Source organism: Meles meles, chromosome 11 (assembly GCF_922984935.1).
Source record: "Meles meles chromosome 11, mMelMel3.1 paternal haplotype, whole genome shotgun sequence".
In the NCBI taxonomy this organism is placed as follows: Eukaryota; Metazoa; Chordata; class Mammalia; order Carnivora; family Mustelidae; genus Meles; species Meles meles.
The window spans coordinates 3,281,343-3,302,281 of NC_060076.1; the positions used below are offsets into that span (position 1 = coordinate 3,281,343).

The 20,939-nt window shown below is 60.0% G+C and overlaps 3 protein-coding genes and 3 non-coding genes across 7 annotated transcripts; 2 read left to right on the plus strand and 4 right to left on the minus strand.

Annotated features, from left to right (window-relative positions):
- Positions 1 to 165: 165 nt before the first annotated feature.
- RPL7A (ribosomal protein L7a) lies at positions 166 to 2,698 on the minus strand. The gene is made up of 8 exons (XM_046022914.1): positions 2,575 to 2,698; positions 2,050 to 2,170; positions 1,725 to 1,874; positions 1,502 to 1,642; positions 1,234 to 1,313; positions 846 to 976; positions 485 to 554; positions 166 to 330 (listed from the first exon to the last, which is right to left on the minus strand). Exons 1-8 carry the CDS (start codon positions 2,575 to 2,577, stop codon positions 226 to 228), a joined length of 801 nt encoding a protein of 266 aa, XP_045878870.1. The 5' UTR covers positions 2,578 to 2,698; the 3' UTR covers positions 166 to 225.
- On the minus strand, positions 654 to 720 carry LOC123953684. The gene has a single exon (XR_006820938.1). It is a non-coding gene; the product is annotated as a small nucleolar RNA SNORD36 (small nucleolar RNA).
- LOC123953683 lies at positions 1,387 to 1,459 on the minus strand. The gene has a single exon (XR_006820937.1). It is a non-coding gene; the product is annotated as a small nucleolar RNA SNORD36 (small nucleolar RNA).
- On the minus strand, positions 1,928 to 2,000 carry LOC123953686. Its single transcript, XR_006820940.1, has one exon. It is a non-coding gene; the product is annotated as a small nucleolar RNA SNORD24 (small nucleolar RNA).
- Positions 2,699 to 2,701: 3 nt separating the features above from the next.
- MED22 (mediator complex subunit 22) lies at positions 2,702 to 8,813 on the plus strand. 2 transcript variants are annotated; one of them, XM_046022918.1, is made up of 5 exons: positions 2,702 to 2,836; positions 3,161 to 3,359; positions 4,845 to 4,925; positions 5,657 to 5,865; positions 8,045 to 8,813. In XM_046022918.1, the coding sequence occupies exons 2-5, from the start codon at positions 3,237 to 3,239 to the stop codon at positions 8,232 to 8,234; spliced, it is 603 nt and encodes a 200-aa protein (XP_045878874.1). In that variant the 5' UTR covers positions 2,702 to 2,836; positions 3,161 to 3,236; the 3' UTR covers positions 8,235 to 8,813. The 2 variants fall into 2 exon arrangements, with proteins under 2 accessions (XP_045878874.1, XP_045878873.1); XM_046022917.1 differs by lacking the exon at positions 8,045 to 8,813 and having other exon boundaries at positions 2,737 to 2,873; positions 5,657 to 7,595.
- Positions 8,814 to 12,960: 4,147 nt separating this feature from the next.
- SURF6 (surfeit 6) lies at positions 12,961 to 17,878 on the plus strand. Its single transcript, XM_046022903.1, has 5 exons — positions 12,961 to 13,152; positions 14,406 to 14,639; positions 15,232 to 15,320; positions 16,449 to 16,649; positions 16,856 to 17,878. The coding sequence occupies exons 1-5, from the start codon at positions 13,059 to 13,061 to the stop codon at positions 17,333 to 17,335; spliced, it is 1,098 nt and encodes a 365-aa protein (XP_045878859.1). The 5' UTR covers positions 12,961 to 13,058; the 3' UTR covers positions 17,336 to 17,878.
- Positions 17,879 to 20,939: the final 3,061 nt, after the last annotated feature.

The following is a 20,939-nucleotide window of genomic DNA, read 5'->3' on the forward strand; positions in this document are numbered from 1 at the left end:
AGTGCCAGGTGCTGCTGAGAGGTTGCGGCTGCTCACTCGTGACTGTCCCCCAGGTCTCCCACCTCCTGTCCTGGGCCCACTCCGGACCCTGGGTTGGAAAACACCTGCCACCACCCCACACTGACAGTGAGATGATCAATTATAGTCAACCCAAACGCCAACGCATAGTGACTGAAAGACGACTTTATTAATACTTTTATGTACAGAAAATCAAGCCGTGTCCGCTCAGCCCAGTTTGGTGGCCAGTTCTTTAGCCTTTGCCTTTTCCAGCTTGGCGATGCGAGCCACTGACTTCGGACCCAGGACGTTGCCTCCCCAGTGGCGGCGGATCTGCAATGACAGAAGGGTCAGCGTGGTTGCCTCCATGCTGTCTCCGACTTGGCCGCTCCAAGTCCCTTGTCCAGTAGGACTGCTCAGGAGAAGCCGGGCCACCCGGTCCCCTGACTCGCCGTGCCAGAGTGCTCCACGTCAAGCTGCTGCTTACCTCGTCGTATCTGTCATTGTAATTGGTCCTGATGGCTTCCACCAGCTTTGCCAGAGCCCCTTTGTCTTCCCTAAAAAGGCCGGGGGGGGGGGGGGATGAGGATCATTAGCTTCTCAACTACCTTTCCCGAGAGCAGGGATGAGTTCACTGTTAGCCCCAACCCGAGTCTTCTGCCTCAGATACAACACGACCACACGGCTTGTTCAGGTGAAGAAATTCGTGACCATCATTGGCAAAGACTCAGGCACACGTATCCCCTTTAAGGTAGCGAGTTTTGTCTTTAGGAGTTACATGACCCAGGGGGAGGGGTTGACTGACCCCGAGGGACTGCTGGGAGCTGGGAGCCCCCTCGAATACTCACGAGTTGACCTGCGTGAAGGCGACCGTGGTGCAGGTCTTCCTGTGGACCAGACGCCCCAGCCTGGCCTTCCCCTTGATGATGCAGTAGGGCACCCCCATCTTGCGGCACAGGGCGGGCAGGAACACTACCAGCTGGAAGGCAGCGTTAGCTCCGGGGCGTGTTCTGACCAAGGGGGGTGCCGGGGAAGGGCTGGCTGCACGGCGGCTGCTCGGGGCTCAGCAGCTCACATCCCCGCTCTTGGGGATCGACTCCGGTGAAGAATCCGCGTCAGGGCCACAGCTCCCCGCGGGCTCCCCCGTGTGGACTGTCCCCCACGAAAAGCTGTTTCCCTGCCTTGGCCCAACGTGCCAGACCCGGCACCAGCCTCCCGCAGCCCGGCCCCACGTACCTCAATGGGGTCCACGTCGTGCGCGATGACCACCAGCTGGGCCTTCTTGTTCTCCACCAGCGTGGTGACCGTGTTCACCCCTAGGACACAGCGGCCGTGAGCAGTCCGCGGGGCTGCTCGCGGCGCACAAGCAGCCCTGCTCTGGGCGCGGCTGCGGCTCAGGGTTAAAAAGCTCGATTTCACTCTCCACGGCGACTCCAGGGAAGAAATGCTCGCATCACGGCCAGCAGCCGCCCCCGCACGCCCGCCCTGCGGAGGGGCCACTCACCGGCTCGCAGCACGGGGGGCCTCTTGGTGGGGACGTCCCCTTTGCCCGCAGCTTTCTTCTCGGCGCGCGCCAGCAGCCGCTGCTTCTTCTCCTGCTTCGTCTCGGGCCGGTACTTGTGGGCCAGCTTGAGCAGCTGCGTGGCTGCGGGACGCGGTCAGGTCAGCGCGGGCGGCGGGGGGCCCCGGCGGCGGCCCCGCGCCCCGCGCGCCCCGCCGCGCCTCACCCGTCTGGCGGTCCAGGGCCTGCGTGAACTGGTTGATGGCCGGCGGCACCTTCAGCCGCTTGTAGAGGATCGCCCGCTGCCGCTGCAGCCGGATGTAGCGCGGCCACTTGACGAAGCGCGTCAGGTCCCGCTTGGGCTGGATGTCCTGACCTGCGGGGGCAGCGGGCGGTGGGCGGGCGGGCCGGCCGCGGGCGCCGCGCGGGGGCATCAGCGATCTTGGTGGTGTGCGCGTCGTCACGCGGCTCAGATAGCAAATATCCGCTCACATCATCTGCCCCGGCGCGGGCCCCCCGCCCCCGCGCCCCCGCGCCCGCCGCGCACCCACCGATGCCGAAGTTCTTGGGCCGCTTCTCGAACAGCGGGTTGACCACCTTCTTGGCCTCCTGCTTCTTCACCACGGCGGGGGCCGGGGCCACCTTCTTCCCCTTCGCCTTCTTCCCCTTCGGCTGCGCGAGACGCAACGCGCTGGGGCCGGGTCCTCGCGTCGCCGCCGGCCTCGGCGACCCCGCGGCTCGGGAACCGAGGACCCTCCGCACCCCTCCCCGGCACGAGCCCCGCGCGAGCCCGGCGCACGGCGGGCGCGGAACCCACAGCCGAGGAGGCCCCCGGGGCGGCCCCTAGGGCGCGGCGAGCCCCGCATTGCGGCGCTGCACTCCCCGCCCCGGCTCTCCTGCCCGCACTCCCGGCAGCCGCCAGGATGGCACCCGGCCTGGGGCCTCCCTGCCGGGCCCCGTGGGGCTCCCCTAGCGCGGGACGGCGGAGACAGCCCCGCGCAGCCCCGCGCTGAAGAGGATGGCCGCGGATAGAAGCCGGACCCCGGGCCGACAGAGCCCACCGCGAAACCACTCACCATCTTGTGTTCCTGACAGAAAGAGAGAAAGGAAAGGGAATTGTGGGTAATATGTAGGCGATCTCAGAGATCGCGAGAACTGGCGCCTGCGCGGGATTTCGAACTTAAAGAGACAGGACTGCCCTCGCCCGCCTCCGGTCGGGGGCGGTGCCTCAGCGCGGCCGCTTTGGCGGCCCGGAACCGGCGGCGGGGAGCCAGGCCTTCCGTGGGGGCAGCGCGCTCGTCTGCACCCAGCCGGGTCGCCCCGGGCTCTACCGACCAGGTGCGGGCGTCGGGGCGGGTTCGCCGTCTTTTCTCAGGTGTGACCCCCTGGCGCCCCCGCTACGGAGAGGCTCCCGGGTCCCGAGTTCGGTCGGTCGGCGGCGTGCAGGCCCCAGGCCGGTCTGTCCGGGGCGCGCAGCCGCGAGGCGCCCGACGCGGGGCAGGGGGAAGGGTGGTCCCGGCCTGGAGCAGGGGGTGCGGCGGGGGCAGAACCCGAGGGGCGGGGGGCGCGCGCTCGCAGGCCTCCCGCGGACGCGCAGGGCGGGCCGCGGCGCGGTGGGTCGGGCGCGGGAGCCCACGGTTGCACGGGTGTGTCCCACGGCAGGCTGCCCTGAGGTCGCGGTTCGCCGGACTGTGGCTCCCAGGAGTCGCCGCCGCGCCGCGCCGCCCGAGGCCCCGCCATGGCCCAGCAGAGAGCCCTGCCGCAGAGCAAGGAGACGCTGCTGCAGTCTTACAACAAGCGGCTCAAGGACGACGTCAAGTCCATCATGGACAACTTCACCGAGATCATCAAGACCGCCAAGGTGGGGGCGCGCAGGCCGGCTTCTGCCCCTCTGAGACCAGGGGAAGGGGGTGGGCTTAGGGTGTGGCCCTCGGTGGCCGGTTCGCTGCGGTGAGGGGTCGCAGGGTGGGGGTCTGCTCTCATGGCACAGGTGCTCCGTGCCCGGTGGTGAGGCCCGGGCAGAGAACGCGCAGGCCAGGCCTTTGTCTGCACGGGGAAAATATTGGGGAGGGCAGCAGGGGAGCGGGGAGTAGCAAACAGGGCAACCGATAAATACCAGGCCAGCTGGTTAAGGCCCTGGTGAGATGGCCAGTCTGCCCGGTGCAGCGCCACGTAAACCGCAGCCCACCGCAAAAACCATGGGTCTGGATGGGAACCGCACTTCTCCTGCCTCCGTTTCCCTGCATTCTAAGGCCCCCCTGGTGAATGGGTGACTCTGTGTAAAGCGATTGATCTCCGTGGGGCCCGACCCCGGCTCAGATGCGGTTGCTGTCGTGCCCAAGTGCAGTCAGGGAGAAAAGCTGGGGAAGGCCCCTCGGGGTGGTGAGAACAGGGTGTCAGGATCGGGTCTGCCAAGTCTGCTGGGCTGCCCCGCAGCAAATGGGGGTGGATCTTGCGGCCGCTGTCGACCCGGGAGGATGGTTAGAGCCGTGAAGAACCAAGCTAGCCTGTACGTGGCGTGTGTTCACTGTGTGTCATGCCGAGTCGTGAGAGCTACCGTGTCCCATCACATATATCCTTCACGAGAGCTCTGTGGGGCAGGTACTGCTGTTCTCTTCGTTTCTAGAGGCAGAAACTGAGGCTCAGAAGGCTTCGTAATTTGCCAAGGTCATTCTGTTGACAGCCGTCAGAGCCAGGATTTGAACCCAGGAACCCAGCTCCTCACTTTACGGTGCCCTGTCCCCAGCCCGGGCCTGGCAAGGAAGCCCTGTCCACATGGATGGGCGGGAGTGTGAGTAGCCTGCACTCGGGCAGGCCAGGCCAGGCAGCAGCCCCCCAGGCTCCTCCTGGGGTGCGCTCTCTGAGCGCTCCCTGCTTCACCTTTGCCCACCTGTAGACCCAGGATGGCGCCCCGCAAGGTGACTGTGGCTCAGCCCTTAACGTGGTGTCTGGCAGTCTGGAAAGTGCTCAGGAAAGAGTGGCTCAGAAGAAACACATCGTGTCTTTATGCATTCAGCAGCTCGGTTTACTGCGCGTCTGAGCTCCTGACCCTGTTTGTACCTAAGAGGGCTCCACGCTCGCGAGAAGACTTGACCTAGAGTTCCTTCCCTGCGGGTGACACAGCAGTCAGGGTCCGCGGGCATCCATTTCCCCAACGAAAGCGCTCGTGAGCGCGTGAGAACGGAACAAGAAGGCATGAGGCCAGCCCAGATCTGGCCAGCGGGGCCTGGTGGAGAAGGCAGAGTGGATGGCAGGCAGGAGGCAGCAGGTGTGGGTGTTCTGCAGTGGGCCAGCGCCCTGGGCTGGGGCACCTGCCAATTTTGGGCTTTTTTGGTCTGCCCTCCAGATCGAGGACGAGACGCAGGTGTCGAGGGCCACTCAGGGTGAGCAGGACAATTACGAGATGCACGTTCGCGCTGCCAACATTGTGAGTCACTGGCTGGAAAGGGCAGGGCCCGGGCTGCAGGAGTCTGTGGTCCCACCTTGGGGGGGGGGGCAAACCATTTCTCAGGAGACTCCCCTCAAGAGGAGGCCTGGCTAGCAGCTGTGCGAGGGGCAGCAGGTAGCCAGCCACATCTATGCTGGAGAGCGCCGTGCAGCGGTTAGAGAGGGGCAGACGCTTCCTTGCCCACGGCAAAGCTCCTGGAGCTTCATCGCGAGAGCAAAGGCAAATTGCCGAACAGACCAAGATGTGCGTTTTCATCCCTCCTCCTGTCACGGGACAAACACAGGGGCCAGCCGTTTCCATGGATGTGTGCCCTCGGGTGCAAGTGCACAGGAAATCCCCAACTGGCCTGCTCGCTCTCCCGAGGAGGCGCACAGGCAGCCGCCACACGAGACGGGAGTTTTAGCTGTGGAACTTGTGGCTTTGAGAAGCATAACCCGTGTAAAGGGAGGTCAGCACCCCTACAGCGGCAGCCAAGTGATTGGAGCGGGGCTGGAAAGCTGGGGGCGCCTGCCTTGGAAGCACGTCCTGCAGTCAGGGTGGGAGCCCGGGACCCCGTCCTTTGCATTGCTCGCTTCCAGCTCGACCCCATGAGGTCAGGCTGTAGTCCCACTCCACAGATGAGGGAATGGCAGCCACGCCCAGCGCCAGGCGCACGGCAGCAAGGCCGCTGTGCCTCCCTCACCACCTTGCATGGGTTCTGACGGCCGCAGGTCCGAGCTGGTGAGTCCCTGATGAAGCTGGTGTCCGACCTCAAGCAGTTCCTCATCCTCAACGACTTCCCATCTGTGAACGAGGCCATCGACCAGCGCAACCAGCAGCTGCGAGCCCTGCAGGAGGAGTGTGACCGGAAGCTCATCGCCCTGCGGGATGAGATCTCCATCGACCTGTACGAGCTGGAGGAGGAGTATTACTCGTCCAGGTACCGATAGGGCTGGACCCTGCGCGGAGCACAGCTGGGGGCCCGGCCCGGCCTGCAGCCCTGAAGGCCCTGTGTTTGCAAACCCGTCCTGCTCTTGGCGGCACAGACGCGTGCCCGGGTCTCAGAGCAGAGCTCACATCAGAGCGAGTGATGGACAGACAATTGACGCCGCCTGCCAGGCCTCGGGCAGCAGAATGAAAATCACAGAACTTCAGGGGTGGGCCAAGCCCCAGAGGGGAGGGCAGAGCCAGCGTTCCTGCTGGGCCTGCCATCTGCCTCACTCTGGGCCTGCGCACCTCTCTTAGCCATTTAAACATTCCCAACTTCCCTTGGCAGCCCAGGCTCATGCCCAGAATGGGCAGGATGCCAGTGCTTGCCTAGGGATTTTGTTCCGTGTGGGCATCCCCGGACCTTCAGCGTGTGTGTCAGGGTCCACGGGGGTGGAGGGTGGGGTGGGAAGGAGAAGAAACCCGAGCAGAGGATGGCCTCGAAAGCTGGGCCTGGGGTACCCAGACCACCAAGTTCTGTTCAGCTCAGCCTGGTTCACAGACCAGAGCCTGTCTACACGTTAGGCCCATGCTGGGCCCCAGGGATATGGCAGTGGGCAAGACCCGTCACCCCAGCCCTCGTGCACCACTTGGAATGCTGAGACCTGAGTCATCTGAGTGCGAGGGGTCCGGAGAAATGAGAGTCCGGGTGTAATATACACGAGGGAAACTGAGGCTGGAGACAGGGAGGCCTCGCACCTCTGTCCCTATCAGCACGGAAAGTCAAGTCTCAGTTCAGACGGAGCAGTGTCCCCCATGCCCTTGCCCAGACAAACACGTCCTTCCTGTGGTGGCTTTCAGATGCTCCTTTTTGCTCAACGGAAGCCGTGCTGGGCCACAGATGCCCTGAGCCAGCATGGTCTGTGGTCTCGGCCTTGGTTTCCCTGCCCTGTACTCAGTGCTGGCCCTCTTGGCCTCTGTGGAAAGGACAGTGCCACTGTCCAGCTGGAGTGGTTCTAGATTTTTCCAGAGGGTTCTGAGGCCACCTCTGGTCCCTGACACCCATCGGTCCAGCAAACACGTGAGCACCTCGTATACACCAGGCCTTCAGAGAAGGGTCCTGAGTGGGTCTCTGGGGTGGGGGGTGCCATCTGTGTCTCAGACCATGCCAGGGGACATGGTTCACAGCCCCGTGGATTTTGCAGAATCCCTTCACGTCCCTGTGTTTGTTTCCTGTCGCCCCCAAGGGCCGGGCTTGGGGGCTGGTTGGTTCCAGGACAAGCATTTATTCCTGCCTCTTGTTGAAGGCTGGGTTGGGGTGATGGGGAGGGACATGCCCAAAGTCACTTTGACAAGGCTGTAGAGAACCCAGGGCCCCGAGTGCCAGCCTTCCTGCGTCCTGTTCTGCCCGCGTCTGGTTCACCCGGGGCGGGGGGGGGAGGTTCCTTGCTGTCCCCAGGGCCTTGGGAGGCTTACTGTGTAAGGCCAGGGCTTAGGGCTTAGTCACGGCTTTCAGGCTATGCGCCCTCCCCGGAAGCCCCTAACATAGGCTGCCGTGCCCTGCATGCCCGTGTCCACGCTCACCTGCTCTCTGCTCACGACTTGCTCTTTCTCTGCCTCTCGCCCTCTGCTCTCCTTGGGATGCCACTCTGCACCCAAACCGCTGAAGGCAGGAGCAAGGGAGGGAGTGAGGTTGGGGCCACATAGGTGTGGGACCTCCGGGCTCTAGTCACCCCTGGGCAGCTCTGGAACAAGACAGGGTCTGCTGTTGGGGTCCTCGCAGAGTGTAGTGACAGCGGAGAGACCACAGCTCCGGCCGCTCGTTGCTGGGGCATCCGGAACCAGGATAGGAGGCGGTGGGATGGGCTGGCTCAAGCTTGCGGCTAGTCAGCTGTGAAATACTCTTGGTTGGTCAGTGGGACGGTCACACAGCCTGCTGGAGGCTGGTCCTGGAGCCCTGCGCCCGGTAGGATGCTGTACTGGACCCAGAAGGGCAGCCCCACGTGCCCCTGGTAGCCAGGCGTGCCTGGAGAGGGCTAGCACAGAGAAGAGGAGGGCTAAGGCAGGTCGGGGTGTGGTCTATGTTTTCTTAACTCTGCTTCCATCTTGCTTCCCTGCCCCTGCACCCCGCCCCGGCTTCCATCCGTCTCTGCCTGCTCCTGTCTCTCCCTGGGTTTCTGGTGGTGGAAAAGCTCAAGTCTTTGCGAAGCTAATGACCTGCCTCTGTGCGAAGCGTACTGGAGGCTGGACCTCGACACAGACTCCGCTGATGGCCTCTCGGCCCCTGTGCTGGCGTCCCCGGAGCCCAGCGCTGGCCCCCTGCAGGCTGCGGCCCCGGCCCACTCCCATGCCAGCGGCCCTGGCCCCACGGAGCACGCCTGAGCCTCCCAGTGCGCCCCTCCCTGCACCCCTAGGTTCTGGGGAGGTCTGGTGTCCCCTCCGGGCTCATCACAACTTTGCTGCTTTTAGCCTTGCTTCCCATTGGGGAGCTGCGGTGGGCTCCTTGGGAACTTTGGCCCAGGGACCGCCACCCCCCACCCGCTGCCAGGAGCATTGGGGGCGGGGAAGTCGTTCCCCCAGCTGTTTCCAAGGTGGCCCACCTCCCGAGTGGTCACCTCTGTTCATGACCCTCCTGGCCTGCTGGGCAGAAGGTCCTTTTGGCCCCAGCAGTGGGCCGGGAGGATGTCCTGCTACTTAAAAGCTGTAGGGTGGTGCTCAGAGTGGACCATATTGGCCAAGTCCAGACTCTCCCTCCCAGGGCAGGCCTCCTGTGCGGAGCCACACCCACTGCCTCGTCCTCAGGGTCCCTGCACTAGCTGACTGTCCCCAAGGGCTATGGCGGCGGGAAGAGAGATCTGCCCGCTTTTGTGGAAGCCAGGACTGGGACCTTCCTAATTTCTGCCATATGTGTTTTGATAGTTCTGTAGTAAGACAGTTGAATAAAAACAGCACTGCCTTTTGCATTGGTCGGCTCTCTCTTGGGAGTCCTGGCCTGCCCTGGGACCACCCTCAGCTTCCCTCTGGCTGTGGGGAGAGCAGCTCTAGGCTCTGACTACACAGCCTTGAGCTTGGGCAGGGGTGTGGTCAGTGTGGGACCGTCACTGCACTGCCATAGCCTAGAACTGCCGGAGACCCAGAAGGTCCTTAGTATTTGGTGACTGAAAAGCTGCTGCTATTACTGCACGTAGAAAGTCCGGGCGCCTGCGTCTCTGGGCCCTGCTGTCCTCCTCGCGCCCGGAGTCAGTGCCGTAGCCCCTGCGCTACTGGGCGGAGCAGGGGCGCTCAAAAGGGGCGGAAGTGTTGTGTCTGCGGTCACTGAGCTGGGAGGTGAAGCAGCAATCAGGACGCAACCCACACGGAATGCCGCGCCCAGAGCCTCGCACAAGGCTCAGTGGTGGGGAATCACGCCAGAACCGGGACTTCAACCCTGTGCCGTCAGCAGCATGCCTTACCTCCACATCAAGGAGACATCAGCTGTATGTGGGGAGGCGACAGCCCACAGATGTCTCAAGGAAGCGGGGGGGCAGACACAAGCTGAATTACGCTGGGTCCCAGAGATGCCTCGCCCCACCCCCCACCCGCCATAGCCAAGCAGAGGCCCCGTGCAGGCTGGAGCATGGGCCCGGGGCCCAGCCCTGGCTCTGGTCCTGGTTTTCTGGGGTGGCCTGGGGAAGTGGTTTTCCCGTCGAGAAACTAGGTAACGATCTTGTCCCAAAACACCTTAATTGCAGAAAGAACTTGTATTTAACACTACTGAAGGAAAAAGGGTTTACAACCAATGAAGCCCATGTGGGGAAAAGGCTGGAAGGAGTGGACCAGACCTGATGGTGGGGTTTCAAGTCTTCCCATTCCCAAACGCCCGGGAGCGGGACCTCCGCACCGCCGGTGTGACGTCGTCCTGGGCTCGGGCCGCTGTTCCCGTTGGAGGATGAAGTGGTCTCCCCCTCCTAAGGCAAGGCAGCTCTCGGCGGCCACCTCTTCCTCTCCAGCCCGGGGCCCTGGCTGCACAACCCACTGCAGCTCCCCCTGGAGCCTGCTTCCCGGAGCTTTTGTCTCCGTGCCCCGGGCCAAGCTCCACGTGTCAGGGTCCGCGGTGGCCTCCACGTCGCGAAGGCCGAGGTGGGCCTCAGTCGTAGCACCTTTGTATCCCACGTGTCTCGTTCTGAGACCGTTCAAAGCCCCGGAGAAGGTATAAAGGTCGTGTAAGGAACACCCACACGGATGCTTTTCTGGACTCACCTTCTGCACCTTCCCTTGCGCTCTCGTTTATAAACCCCATGAACGGCAGCTGCAGGCCTCATGACACCGCCCCTCTGAACACCTGCCCGCTCGCCTCTCTCAGAAAACCGACGCTCTCCGTGGCCCAAGGCCAGCGTTGGGCCCAACCGGAACAATGATTCCACGTTATCATCTGGAATCATGACACATACTAACTTCCCAGATGTTCTCCAAATGTCTTTTTATTCTTGTCGTTATTTGGCTTGCATTTACTTACTGCTGCTTCTAGTCTTTTGAAGTCCAGAACAGGATCAGGGTGGCGGTCTGGAGTGCATCAAGTACAGTTCTGGGTATGCTATTTATTTATTGAAAAAAGATCTATCATGGCACCTGCGTGCCTCAGTTGGTTCAGCCTCTGCCTTCAGCTCAGGTCATGATTCCAGGGTCCTGGGATCGAGCCCCGCATCGGGCTCCCTGCTCAGCAGAGAGCCAGTTTCTCTCCCTCTGCCTGCCTCTCTCCTTACTTGTGCTCTCTCTCTCTCTGTCAAATAAATAAATAAAATTTTAAAAAGTAAGTAAGTAAATAAATAAGATCTATCCATTGTAGAGAGTGCATGAATGGGGGGGGGAGTGCAGAGAGAAAGAGTTTGGGGGGTGAAGGAAGCAGACACTAATAGCTGCCTGGCCTACTGAGCCCCCCCACCCCTGGGGTATACTTTTTTTTTTTTTTTAAAGATTTTGTTTATTTGACAGAGACACGGTGAGAGAGGGAACACAAGCAGGGGGAGTGGGAGAGGAAGAAGCAGACTTCCCGCCAAGCAGGGAGCCCAATGCGGAACTCGATCCTAGGACCCCACAACTGAGCCACCAGGTGCCCCCAGCATATATTTTTTAAGGGAGAGCCAAAAGGATTTGCCCAAGGCCTGGATGTGGGGAGTGAGGGGAGGCAGGGTGGCTTCAAGGTCTGAAGCTTGGAGTGGCCTTAACTGAGAGAGCGAAGGCAGTGGGGGGAGGCAGGGTTCTGTACATATCCATGGAGATGCGTCTGATGTCTACACACGAGGCTGGAGTTCAGGGGAGTCATTAGTACCAAGTCAGGAGCCCTGAGGAGGGTCACTGTGCAGTAAGAGTTGACAGAAAAGGGAAGTGAGGCCCACGGAGGAGGGAGCAGGTGGGTAGGAGGAAGGCTTGTCATCTGGGGTTCCCAGACTCATGGGAGGACAGGATTTCAGGGAAGAGATGGATCAGCTGGTTAAACCCTCTAGACAACCCTCACAGAAAAGGTAACTGAAAATTAAGTCCCACAAATCTAGATTTGCACTTGGAACCCAACTTTCTTCCCCCTGCCCTGTGGCAGCTCCGTGGCACCCATCACTCCCTGTCCGCGGAAGACCTCAGGAGAGCGTCAAAGACCTCCCTGGAGATGCTGACGGAGAATAGAGAACCCCAGACTTGTGGCGGGGACTGGAAGTCCCACTGAAAGAGGGCCCATCACCACCCCCCGCCCCATATCCCTGTCCCTCAGCGCACCTGGATTTGATGGTTAAAACTGACAGTGCCAGAAAGAACGTGCGGATGGCCAGTGAGCGTGCTGTACAGACGTTAGACTGCGTCCACCGAAAATCCGTGCGGGAAGACGACGAAGCCATCCTCTCCTCAAAACGGCACCCCATGACAGAGATGAGCAGTAGAAAGTTAGATCTTTAGTGCTTCAAACAAAACTTATCAGAAGCCTTTTCAAACGGCTTTTGAGGTTGCGATTTATAAATCTAAGCCCCAGGTCCCCCTTCCCCTGATGAACATCGCAAGGAGCCCTTCCCTACTCACACCCAGGAAACCCTCAAAGGGCTCCCAGTTGTGTCACGGCCTGTCACTGCCATGAATTAAGGAACCAGGTGCAGGGGTCTCCAGGCTCAGGCTGGTGAACATTCCTCTCCCTCCCGCCGTGAGTCTTTATTTATGTATGTATTTTAGACGGAGAACGGGAAGCAGAGGGAGAGGGAGAAGCAGACCACGCTGAGCAGGGAGCGCCACGTGGGGCAAGATCCCAGGACCCCGGGTCAGGAGGTGAGCTGAAGGCAGCCGCTCACCCGACTGAGGCCCCCAGGCGACCCCCCTCACCCCGTGAGTTTTTTTTTTAAGATTTTATTTATTTATTTGACAGATCACAAGTAGGCAGAGAGGCAGACAGAGAGAGGAGGAAGCAGTCTCCCCGCTGAGCAGAGAGCCCGATGAGGGCCTCGATCCCAGGACCCCGAGATCATGACCTGAGCCGAAGGCAGCGGCTTAACCCACCGAGCCCCCCAGGCGCCCCACCCCGTGAGTTCTTGAGTCTCCGCTCTGACTGCACTGTTCAGAGCAACACCCCAGTGGGTCTTCCCTGAGCGCCCAGCATCCTCCCTCCCGGGCCCTTCTCCTGAGCACACCCGCCACCGACTCACGCTGTGCTCGTGTTGCGTTCTGTCCGGCACCCCCGGGACGCAGACTCGCCGAGGACACCGCGCGCGTCCCCTCCAGCGCGCGGCGGGCCCGTCGTGTCACAGCGCTGTCAGTTTTAACCATCAAAGCCAGATGCGCCGAGGGACGGGGATATGGGGCGGGGGGTGGTGCTCTCGCCAGCTTCCGCTTGGGATTCGAGTCCCCAGAGGCCTGGACCACGGCCGGCCGGTCCTGTTGCCCCCAGGAGCCGAGCGCCTACAGTGCCCGCGGCACGGTGCTGGGGCTGGGGTGCACAGGCGTGAGCTCGGCTCCCTCCCCATCCTCGCCCAGGGCCCACAATGCTTTGCGCCCCGCCCCGTGCCCCTCTTCCGGCGGGTCCAGGCCTGGCTAATCGAGCACGGCGCGCGGGCGACTCGGCGCTCGGCCGGCGGCGCCTGCGCAGCGCGCGGTTTCCGGTGTGGGTGGCGCGGCGCCAGTTGCTCGGTGGTGAGTCGCGAGGTGTTTGGGAAGCGCGTGTGCCGCCCGAGGAGGGCCGCGGAGTGTGCGGCCATGACTTCTCTGCTGGCCAAGGACGCCTACCTGCAGGGCCTGGCCAGGAAGATCTGCTGCCGGCCCAGCCCGGAGCCGCAGAAGCGCACGGCCGGTAACGCGCCGCCCGGGGTCGGGCCTGGGAGGGCTCGGGGCGGGGGGTGCCCCGCACGCTACCCCGTAGCCTTCCGTCGGGTTAGACGTGTAGATGCGGGAGACGAGCCTGTAAGATTCTGGGAAGGCAGACGAGGGGTGTTTCGAGTTGCCGATGCCTCCGCGCTTGTGGGCATCGGCGGACCCCGCTCCATCTGCTCCCCGGGCGGGCGGCTCCTGCGGGGCTGGGAGGGTCGAGTGGACCGAGTGACCCGGTCGAGTGGGCAGTGTAGGGAGAAGGAGGGAGCCGGGATGCCTCCTGGCAGTGAGGGTTTACCGGGCAGGGTGGCTGGGACGTCGCTCCGCAGGCCGGTGAAACAGGCTGGCCGGCCGGGAGTGCGGCCCGGGCCGGGTGGAGGCGAGTGGCAGGGGCTGGCAGGGAGCTAGAGAAAAAACGACTTTTTGTCTTCATGCAAAGCAAACGTGTGTTCAGTATACAAAGTTAAAAAATGGACTTTGGGCGCGCCTGGGCGGCTCAGTCGGTTAAGCACCTGCCTCTGGCTCAGGTCAAGATCTCAGGGTCCCGGGATCCAGTCCGGCAGCCGCTCACAGCTTAGCCGGGAGCCTGCTTCTCCCTCTGCATCTCCCCCCTTGCTCATGCCTGCTCACTCACTTTCTCAAATAATAAATGAAATCTAAAGAATAAAAGAAGTAAAATGGTCAAAAGGTAATTTTCTAAAAATTGAGTTTTTCTTTTCAGCGGGTGGTTATAGTTTAGGATTATGTTTTTTTAGGTTTTTTCTTATGAGCGCAATTTACGTATTAGGACGCTTTCCTTCGTGTAGTCACTTTATGTGTGTAAACGTGAACCTTACTTGATGTTGAAATGAAACCTGCGTCGTCATTTGTGATGGCTGCACAGCACATTGTCACGCAGCCGTGCCTCGGCTTGCTCTTGTAGGAACTCGGTATTTAGGTTTCCCCAGTTTCTCCCTCAGACAGCAGCGTGATGATGTTCTGAGGCCATCTTTGTGCGTATCCAGAATGGATTCTCACAAGCAGACTGCTGGGATGAGTGTGGACGTTTTTCAGGGTTTGGAGATGAGTGGCCGGTTTGCTTTCTAGGGTTTGTGGGTCTGAGCTCTAAAGGGTAGGTCCTCCTTCCTGATTTCACTGTCAGCCTTCTTTTGGGATCAGAGGTTTCGCAAACCTTTCCTGCCCGTTGAATGGCTCACGAAGGTTGGGACTGCAGTGCTTTTTAATTTTGTGTTTCAGCCGGCAAAACTCGAGGCTCAGAAGCTGCTGGGCCCCCGAAAAAGAAGAGGAAGAAAGCACAGAAGAAATCACGGGGGCAGGAGAAGGCTGTGGAGCTGAAGACCCAGGCTCTAGGGGGAAAATCTCCAGCACCTTCCAGGGCCAGAAAGCCGGCAGTATGTGAGGAGGGAGAGGCCTTCCCCTCCACGAGGTCCCCAGCACATGGGGATGTGGAGCAGGGCCAGCTGACATCAGGTGAAAATGTGGTCCTCTGTGGTCCTAAGAAAACGTGGTGCTAGGCACGCTGGAGTAGCTTGAGACTTTCTAGAGAGGGAGCTCTCGGGACAGATCCCAGGGGCTCTGTGGGTGGATGACATCCCCGGAAGTACATAGTGGTTCCTGGCCATTTGGCAGCTGGGTCTGGTGAGGGGCAAGGTCACATCCCACGAGGACCTGGAGCAGCTTGTCCTGCAGAGCGACACGACCTGCAGGTGTCTGACGGGGAGTCACGAGAGCCGACCTGTGAAGAGATGCAGGAAAACCCAGGCTGCAGAGGTTGGAAGAAATGAGAGATGGGTTTGGCTTGACCTGTAGGAAGTGTTTTGTCACAACACACAAGGGTGTTCTGTCCTGGAGGACGTCCTGGGGGCCAGTCCAGCCTGAGGAGGTAGAGTAGAGTTCACTCGACTGCCCTGCAGGTGGATGAGCTCTGGCGGTTTGGGGGGGGGGGGGATTGCGGTGGGCAGCATGTGGAGACTCAGTCTTTGAAGCTGGGCCTTCGGAGAGTGGACAGGATGGTCAGGGAGGGGTTTCTTTTCTTCTCAGTTCTCTGCCTCTTTCCTTGCAGAAACCCTGGTCACAGAGCCCGACTCTTTGTTTGCCCTGGATGTTGTGCGGCAGCGGCTACATGAGAAAATCCGGGAGGCTCGGGGCCAGGTGAGCAGGGAGGCCGCTGGGGTGCAGGGAGCAGTGTTTACGGTGCTGGTTTCCTGCTTTGCCTGGAGGAGAAGGTGCCTTGGTGCTCTTTGTGGGGTTGTCCCCCCAGCACTGCCAGCCATTGTGGGGCTCACGGGAGGGACCTCAGCTGCTCTTCCCACCCCTGCGTGGGTCCTGCCAGGGTGTTGGCAGCTTTGTTAGGCAAGAGATCAGCTGTGGTTTGCGTCATCTTAGGGAGCCTCTGTTCCAGGGCCACCCGCCTTGTATGGTCTGTGCTGGGCTACAGATTCCTTGTGCTCTCGGAGGGAGGCTCAACCTCTTCTCTCAGGGAAGCTGCCTTTGCTGAGCACCACCCCAGGCGGCACTTCCATCCCCCGCAGCGTCACGACAGCCCTATGAGGTAGGCTAGGGCCTGAGGTGAGGTGACCTCGACAGGGAGCGTCAGACCTGCACCAGCCTGGCCTCTTTCTGCTCGCAGTGTAGTCTTCTCACTCAACCTCCAGCTGCCCTTTCCTGGGGACGTGCCCTGGGCCTCTTGCTGTGTGCGGATGGTCCCCCAGCTTCTTTGTGCGTCTGTCCTGGGACAAGCCCAGGGATCGTTCCTAAGGAGTGGTCCAAGCGCCAGGCCTGACCCTGCATGCAGGTCTGCATCAGCCTCGTGTAGGGTTCCCTTGTCGGCCTGCAGAAGAAAAAGTTCATTGGTGAGAGAACAGAGGTCAGATACGCCACTAGCAGAATGGTGCCGTGGTCAGCACGGGCACTGAGTCATTCTGACCCGATGCCATGTTCGAGTTGGTGGCTTTGGCCAAGCCTGTCCTTGTCTATGAAGTGATGCAGGATGTGTTCCCTGTGGGACTGTGAGGAAGAGACAATAACCATGTTTGGAAAGTGCCCTGGTATGATGTGCCTGGGGATGGGAAGCCGTAGTCTTACTCAGGGTTCCTAGTGTCCTTTTGGGGGTCCCTCGTTCTGAGTGATGGATAATTTCACAGGGGACACTGAAGTCAGCGGGGACCTTGTCCTGTGCAGCAGTCTCCTCGCTTGCTTCCCTGCCCTGATTCCATGTCCCAGACCAGGGCCCCCCAAATTGGGAGGGCCTTCCACGTGAGTTTTGCTTTCCTCTTCCAGGGCCAAACCATGGAGCTGTCTCTCGCTGCTTTAGAGAAAAGACGGCGGAGAAAGCAGGAGCGGGACCGGAAGAAGAGGAAGCGGAGGGAGTTGAGAGCAAAGGAGAAGGCGGCAGCGGCTGCGGAGGCTGCCACTCTGCCCTGTGAGCTGCCCCAGGAACCGCTGCGAGAGGAGGTGCAGGCGGGGCTGCTCTTCAATAAGGTGAGGGCTGGCCGCAGCCGTGGCGCGGGGACGCCTAGGCTCTGTGCCTGCCTGGTTATGTGGCTTCTGGCCGCAGCTGTCCGTCTGCAAAATGGGGTCATACTGCAGAGTGTGACCAGTCCCTGCCCACGGGGGTGCTTGTGAGCAGTCACAGGAAAGGCACTGTAAAGCTGTAATTCACTGGGATCCCAACCCTTCCTTCCAAGGTGGAGGTGGCTGGGGAGCAAGCGGCCAGCAGGGCCCAGCGCCGGAAGGAGAAGAGGCAGAAACTGAAGGGCAACCTGGCGCCGCTGACGGGCAGGAACTACCGGCAACTGCTGGAGCGCCTGCAGGCGAGGCAGGCTCGGCTGGAGGAGCTGCGGGGCCGGGACGAGGGGAAGGCGCGGGAGCTGGAGAGCAAGATGCAGTGGACAAACCTGCTGTACAAGGCGGAGGGCGTGCGCATCCGCGACGATGAGCACCGGCTGCAGGAGGCCCTGAGGCGCAAGGAGAAGCGGCGCGCGCAGCGGCAGCGCAGGTGGGAGAAGCGCACGGCCCACGTGGTGGAGAAGATGCAGCGGCGGCAGGACAAGCGGCGGCAGAACCTGCGCAAGAAGAGGGCGGCCAGGGCCGAGCGGCGCCTGCACAAGGCCCGCAGGAAGGGCCGGATCCTGCCCCAGGACCTGGAACGGGCCGGCCTGGCATGAGCCTGCGGCCGGGGGACTGCCCTCCCACCTTGTGTGACCGCGGCAGGAGCTCGGTCTGCGCTCCTCGGGGGATGGCGGCTCCGTGGGCTCCCCCACAAGCTGGTTGGCTCAGTGCCCCCAGGGGAAGGAGAGGGAGAGCTACCGAGAACGGAGGCCCAGACCCTTCCGAGCCTGGAAGGGGCTGACGAGGTCCGGGTTCCCGCCTTCTCTTGGGAGGCCGCAAAGCTGCCCAGAAGTCTGTGGGGTGAGGAGGTGTGGGGGGCGTGAGAGTTGAGGGGCTCTTCCCTGGCTGCTGCTCCTCCTCCCGTGTTGACGCGAGCCGGGAAAGTGTGGCCCTTGGGACTGTCTGTGTCCGCCGAAAAGCCCCCCGGGAGGGAGGAAGCTCAGACCTGCTCCAGCCCAAGTCCAGGGTGGCCCTGGTAACACAACACAACAGACAATAAAAAACAAGGCAGAGACAACCACAGGCCCAGTGATCCTCATCCAGCGCCTGCTGCTGGTGGGGACTTTCTTGGTCCCCTGCAAACAACAAACCACACAACAGACAACAAAAGAACCAGGCAAAGACAATTGCAGGCTCAACGATTCTTACCCAGAACCTGCCACTGATGGGGGATTTCTTTACCCCTGACCGCCTAGGGAGACTCGAACTCCCTGCCTAGGGGGACTCGAACCCCCCATATGCCTAGGGGGACTTGAACCCCCCGTACACCTAGGGGGGCTCAAACCCCCCGACCGCCCAGGGGGACTTGAACCCCCTGTCGATCTACCAGCAGAGGGATGGGGCGTCCCCGCATCCACTCCAGCCCTGGGGAGCATGGCTGCGTCCAGCTTCTCCCTGGTGGGCTATACCCTGGAGCTCCGCAACCAGACAGACAGACAAGATCTCAATAGAGACTTTTCCCAGAAATTCCGATGCTGGCTCAGTTCTCGTCGTTTGATCCCTGACGAGCCCCCAATATTAGGGTCTGTGATCAAAGGAACGAGACTGACACAATGCGAAAATAAAGCAAAGCTTTATTTCGTGCCATGCATCAGAAACGAAACTGACTGGTAGGTGCCCGAGCTCCATGCACTAGAAATCAAACTGACCAGTGGGTGCCTGAGCCTTGCTGGGGGTCACCGCCTCCTTTCCCTGGGGTCCCTCCTGGAGGCTCCCTGCCTCACCGTCACTGTACCACAGGCCGCTCCCAGCGGCACCGCTGCTTGGGGCGGCATCGCTCCTGATGAGGCTGCTCGCAGCGGCTCTGCTGCAGATGAAGACGCTCCTGATAAGGCCGCTCCCTGGTGGCGCTGCTGGTGATGAGGCTGCTCACGATGAGGCCACTCATGACGGGGCCGCTCCTGGTGGCAACGCTGCTCGCAGCGGCGAGGCTGCTCGCGGCGGCGCTGCTGCAGATGAGGCTGCTCCCCATGAGGCCACTCCTGGTGATGAAAAGGGCACTGTCACTCTACACAACCCTGACACTACCACTACCCTAACGGCTCCCAGTGGCTCCTGCTACCGGCTACCCTAACTCCTCCTGCTACTACCCCCCCCCCCCCACCTTGCAGCCTCACAGACCAGCCTTTATAGAGGTGGTTGATCCCAGCCCACACGCAGGTGGCCAATGGGATTGCAACTCACCTCAGTAAATTTATGCATGCCCCACTGATTAACCGTCTCCTGTAGCTGGCCTGGCCCGCCCCTACAGCCTTCAAGCTCTTCATGTCTGTTCATTCAGATCAGCTGGACACAGAGTAATCCCGACCCCTAAAGGGACAGGGTCACCCATGCTGTGTGACATATATACCGAGAGTGGGCGCTACAAATTTTCAAATACAGGGTGGTCACAATTAGAAATGTCCACAAATATTAACTAACTATAAAATAAATCTTAATACCCTAAACAAAAGAAGAGCACCACATTAACATTAACTTTCTTGAGTTGTTGCAAATAATAATATAATAATACAATAAAAACTGCTACCCTCCAGTAATTTTCAAAGGTTGCTCAGGAACTGGGAGGAAAGCAAGCGGACAGGGGCACTGGAGTTGGTGGGCTGACTCAGAGAAATGAGTTGATTTTATTTTAAAGATTGTATTTAAGAGAGAGAGAAAGCATGAGCAGAGTGGAGGGACAGAGGGGGAGGGAGAAGCAGACTCCAAGCAGGGAAGCCAAAGTGGGGCTCAATCCCAGGACCATGGGATCATGAACTGAGCTGAAGGCAGACGCTTATCTAACTGAGCCACCCAGGCACCCCGGGAATCAACTGATTTAATTACTTAGGTTAAAAGACAAGAAATAAGTCAATTAGACATCCCCATTAAAAAAGAACAGCAAGCGACAGGGAAGCAGAGAAAAGGACTTGGTGTGGGTAAGAGGAGATATGAATCCCACAACGTCAAATCTACAAACTATTAACAAAGGAAGAAAAAAAGAAGGTTACTTGGCCTAATTCTACGCAAATAGATTTGAAAATCTGAACAAAATAGATCATCTCCTAGGAAATATAATTTAGCAAAGGTGATTTTGGGAGAGAGAGAAGGTTAAAGCAGACTGCTTTTCGTAAAGGAAATGGAGAAAATGTCCAGAGTTAACCCTGTCACAAAATAAATAATGATGAAATAAAACGAGGTCCAAAATTTTATAGAATCCTACCCAAAAGTTCAGAGAACAGATCATTTTGGTTCAGAAGAAAGAAGTTTTGCTTCTAGATTACTTGTATTAATGAGCATAACGTTGGTCGTGAAATGCAACAGCACAGAGGAGAAGAGGACAGAGGAGCAGCACTTAAGGTCCGGCAGAGCCTGCTGGCAAGGAGGTGCCTCCGAGTCTCCCCAGTTCCTGGGACAGGGCCTGCCACGTAACAGGCCATCACCAACAGCCACTGAGTACGTGAATGTTTACGCACCAGGTCCTGTTGGGGGACCACGCCAAGATGTCTTATCTTTGCCTATGGTGCCCATATTCTGGAGGGCACACGAAGCACCATTCGGTGGTTGGGGAGTACTCCCGTGGAGCACTGCCAGCGCACTGCAGGGAAACTGAGGCACGGCACCAGACATGGGCCTGTGGTGCTAAGGAAGACCCCCCTGGGGAGCAGTGTGCACGCTTCTCCCACTTCTCCCTCTCCCTCTGCCCCTCCCCCTGCCTGTGCTCTCTCTTGTTTGTTCTCTCTCTTTTGAAAAATACAATCCTTAAAAAAATAAATATATATTGTTAGGATGAAATTCGTATAACAGAAAACCGAACGTTGCACCTGACTCCGGGGCTTCTAGTGCATTCACACCGCTGCGTGGCTGCCGTCGTTCTCTGGCCGCAGGACATTCTTGTCACCCCAGAAAGACCCCGAGCCCTTTAAGCAGTCCCTCCCCCTCTCCTCCCCTCTCCCACCCCAGCACCCACCAACCTGCGTCCCTCCCCACTGAGTCACCGCCTCCGGACATTTCACAGAAGTGGAATTACAGAACGTGGAACTTTAGACCTTCGGACCTTTCTCGCTGAGCCCAGTTTTTTGAGATTCCTTCACTGTAGCGTCTATCAGGACTTCATTCCTTTTTTTTTTTTTAAGATTTTATTTATTTGACAGAGAGATCACAAGTAGGCAGAGAGAAGGCAAA

What these genes read in the sequence shown, in the direction of transcription:
- MED22 (XM_046022918.1), top strand. Translation starts at nt 3,237, where the DNA reads ATGGCCCAGCAGAGAGCCCTGCCGCAGAGCAAGGAGACGCTGCTGCAG. An exon ending in AGATCATCAAGACCGCCAAG is followed by an intron (nt 3,360 to 4,844) that starts GTGGGGGCGCGC and finishes TCTGCCCTCCAG; the next exon opens with ATCGAGGACGAGACGCAGGT. An exon ending in GAGGAGTATTACTCGTCCAG is followed by an intron (nt 5,866 to 8,044) that starts GTACCGATAGGG and finishes GTGGTGGAAAAG; the next exon opens with CTCAAGTCTTTGCGAAGCTA.
- SURF6 (XM_046022903.1), top strand. Translation starts at nt 13,059, where the DNA reads ATGACTTCTCTGCTGGCCAAGGACGCCTACCTGCAGGGCCTGGCCAGG. An exon ending in TCCGGGAGGCTCGGGGCCAG is followed by an intron (nt 15,321 to 16,448) that starts GTGAGCAGGGAG and finishes TTCCTCTTCCAG; the next exon opens with GGCCAAACCATGGAGCTGTC. An exon ending in CGGGGCTGCTCTTCAATAAG is followed by an intron (nt 16,650 to 16,855) that starts GTGAGGGCTGGC and finishes CTTCCTTCCAAG; the next exon opens with GTGGAGGTGGCTGGGGAGCA.
- RPL7A (XM_046022914.1), bottom strand. An exon ending in GCCTTCACGCAGGTCAACTC is followed by an intron (nt 555 to 845) that starts GTGAGTATTCGA and finishes CGGCCTTTTTAG; the next exon opens with GGAAGACAAAGGGGCTCTGG. An exon ending in ACAATGACAGATACGACGAG is followed by an intron (nt 331 to 484) that starts GTAAGCAGCAGC and finishes CTGTCATTGCAG; the next exon opens with ATCCGCCGCCACTGGGGAGG.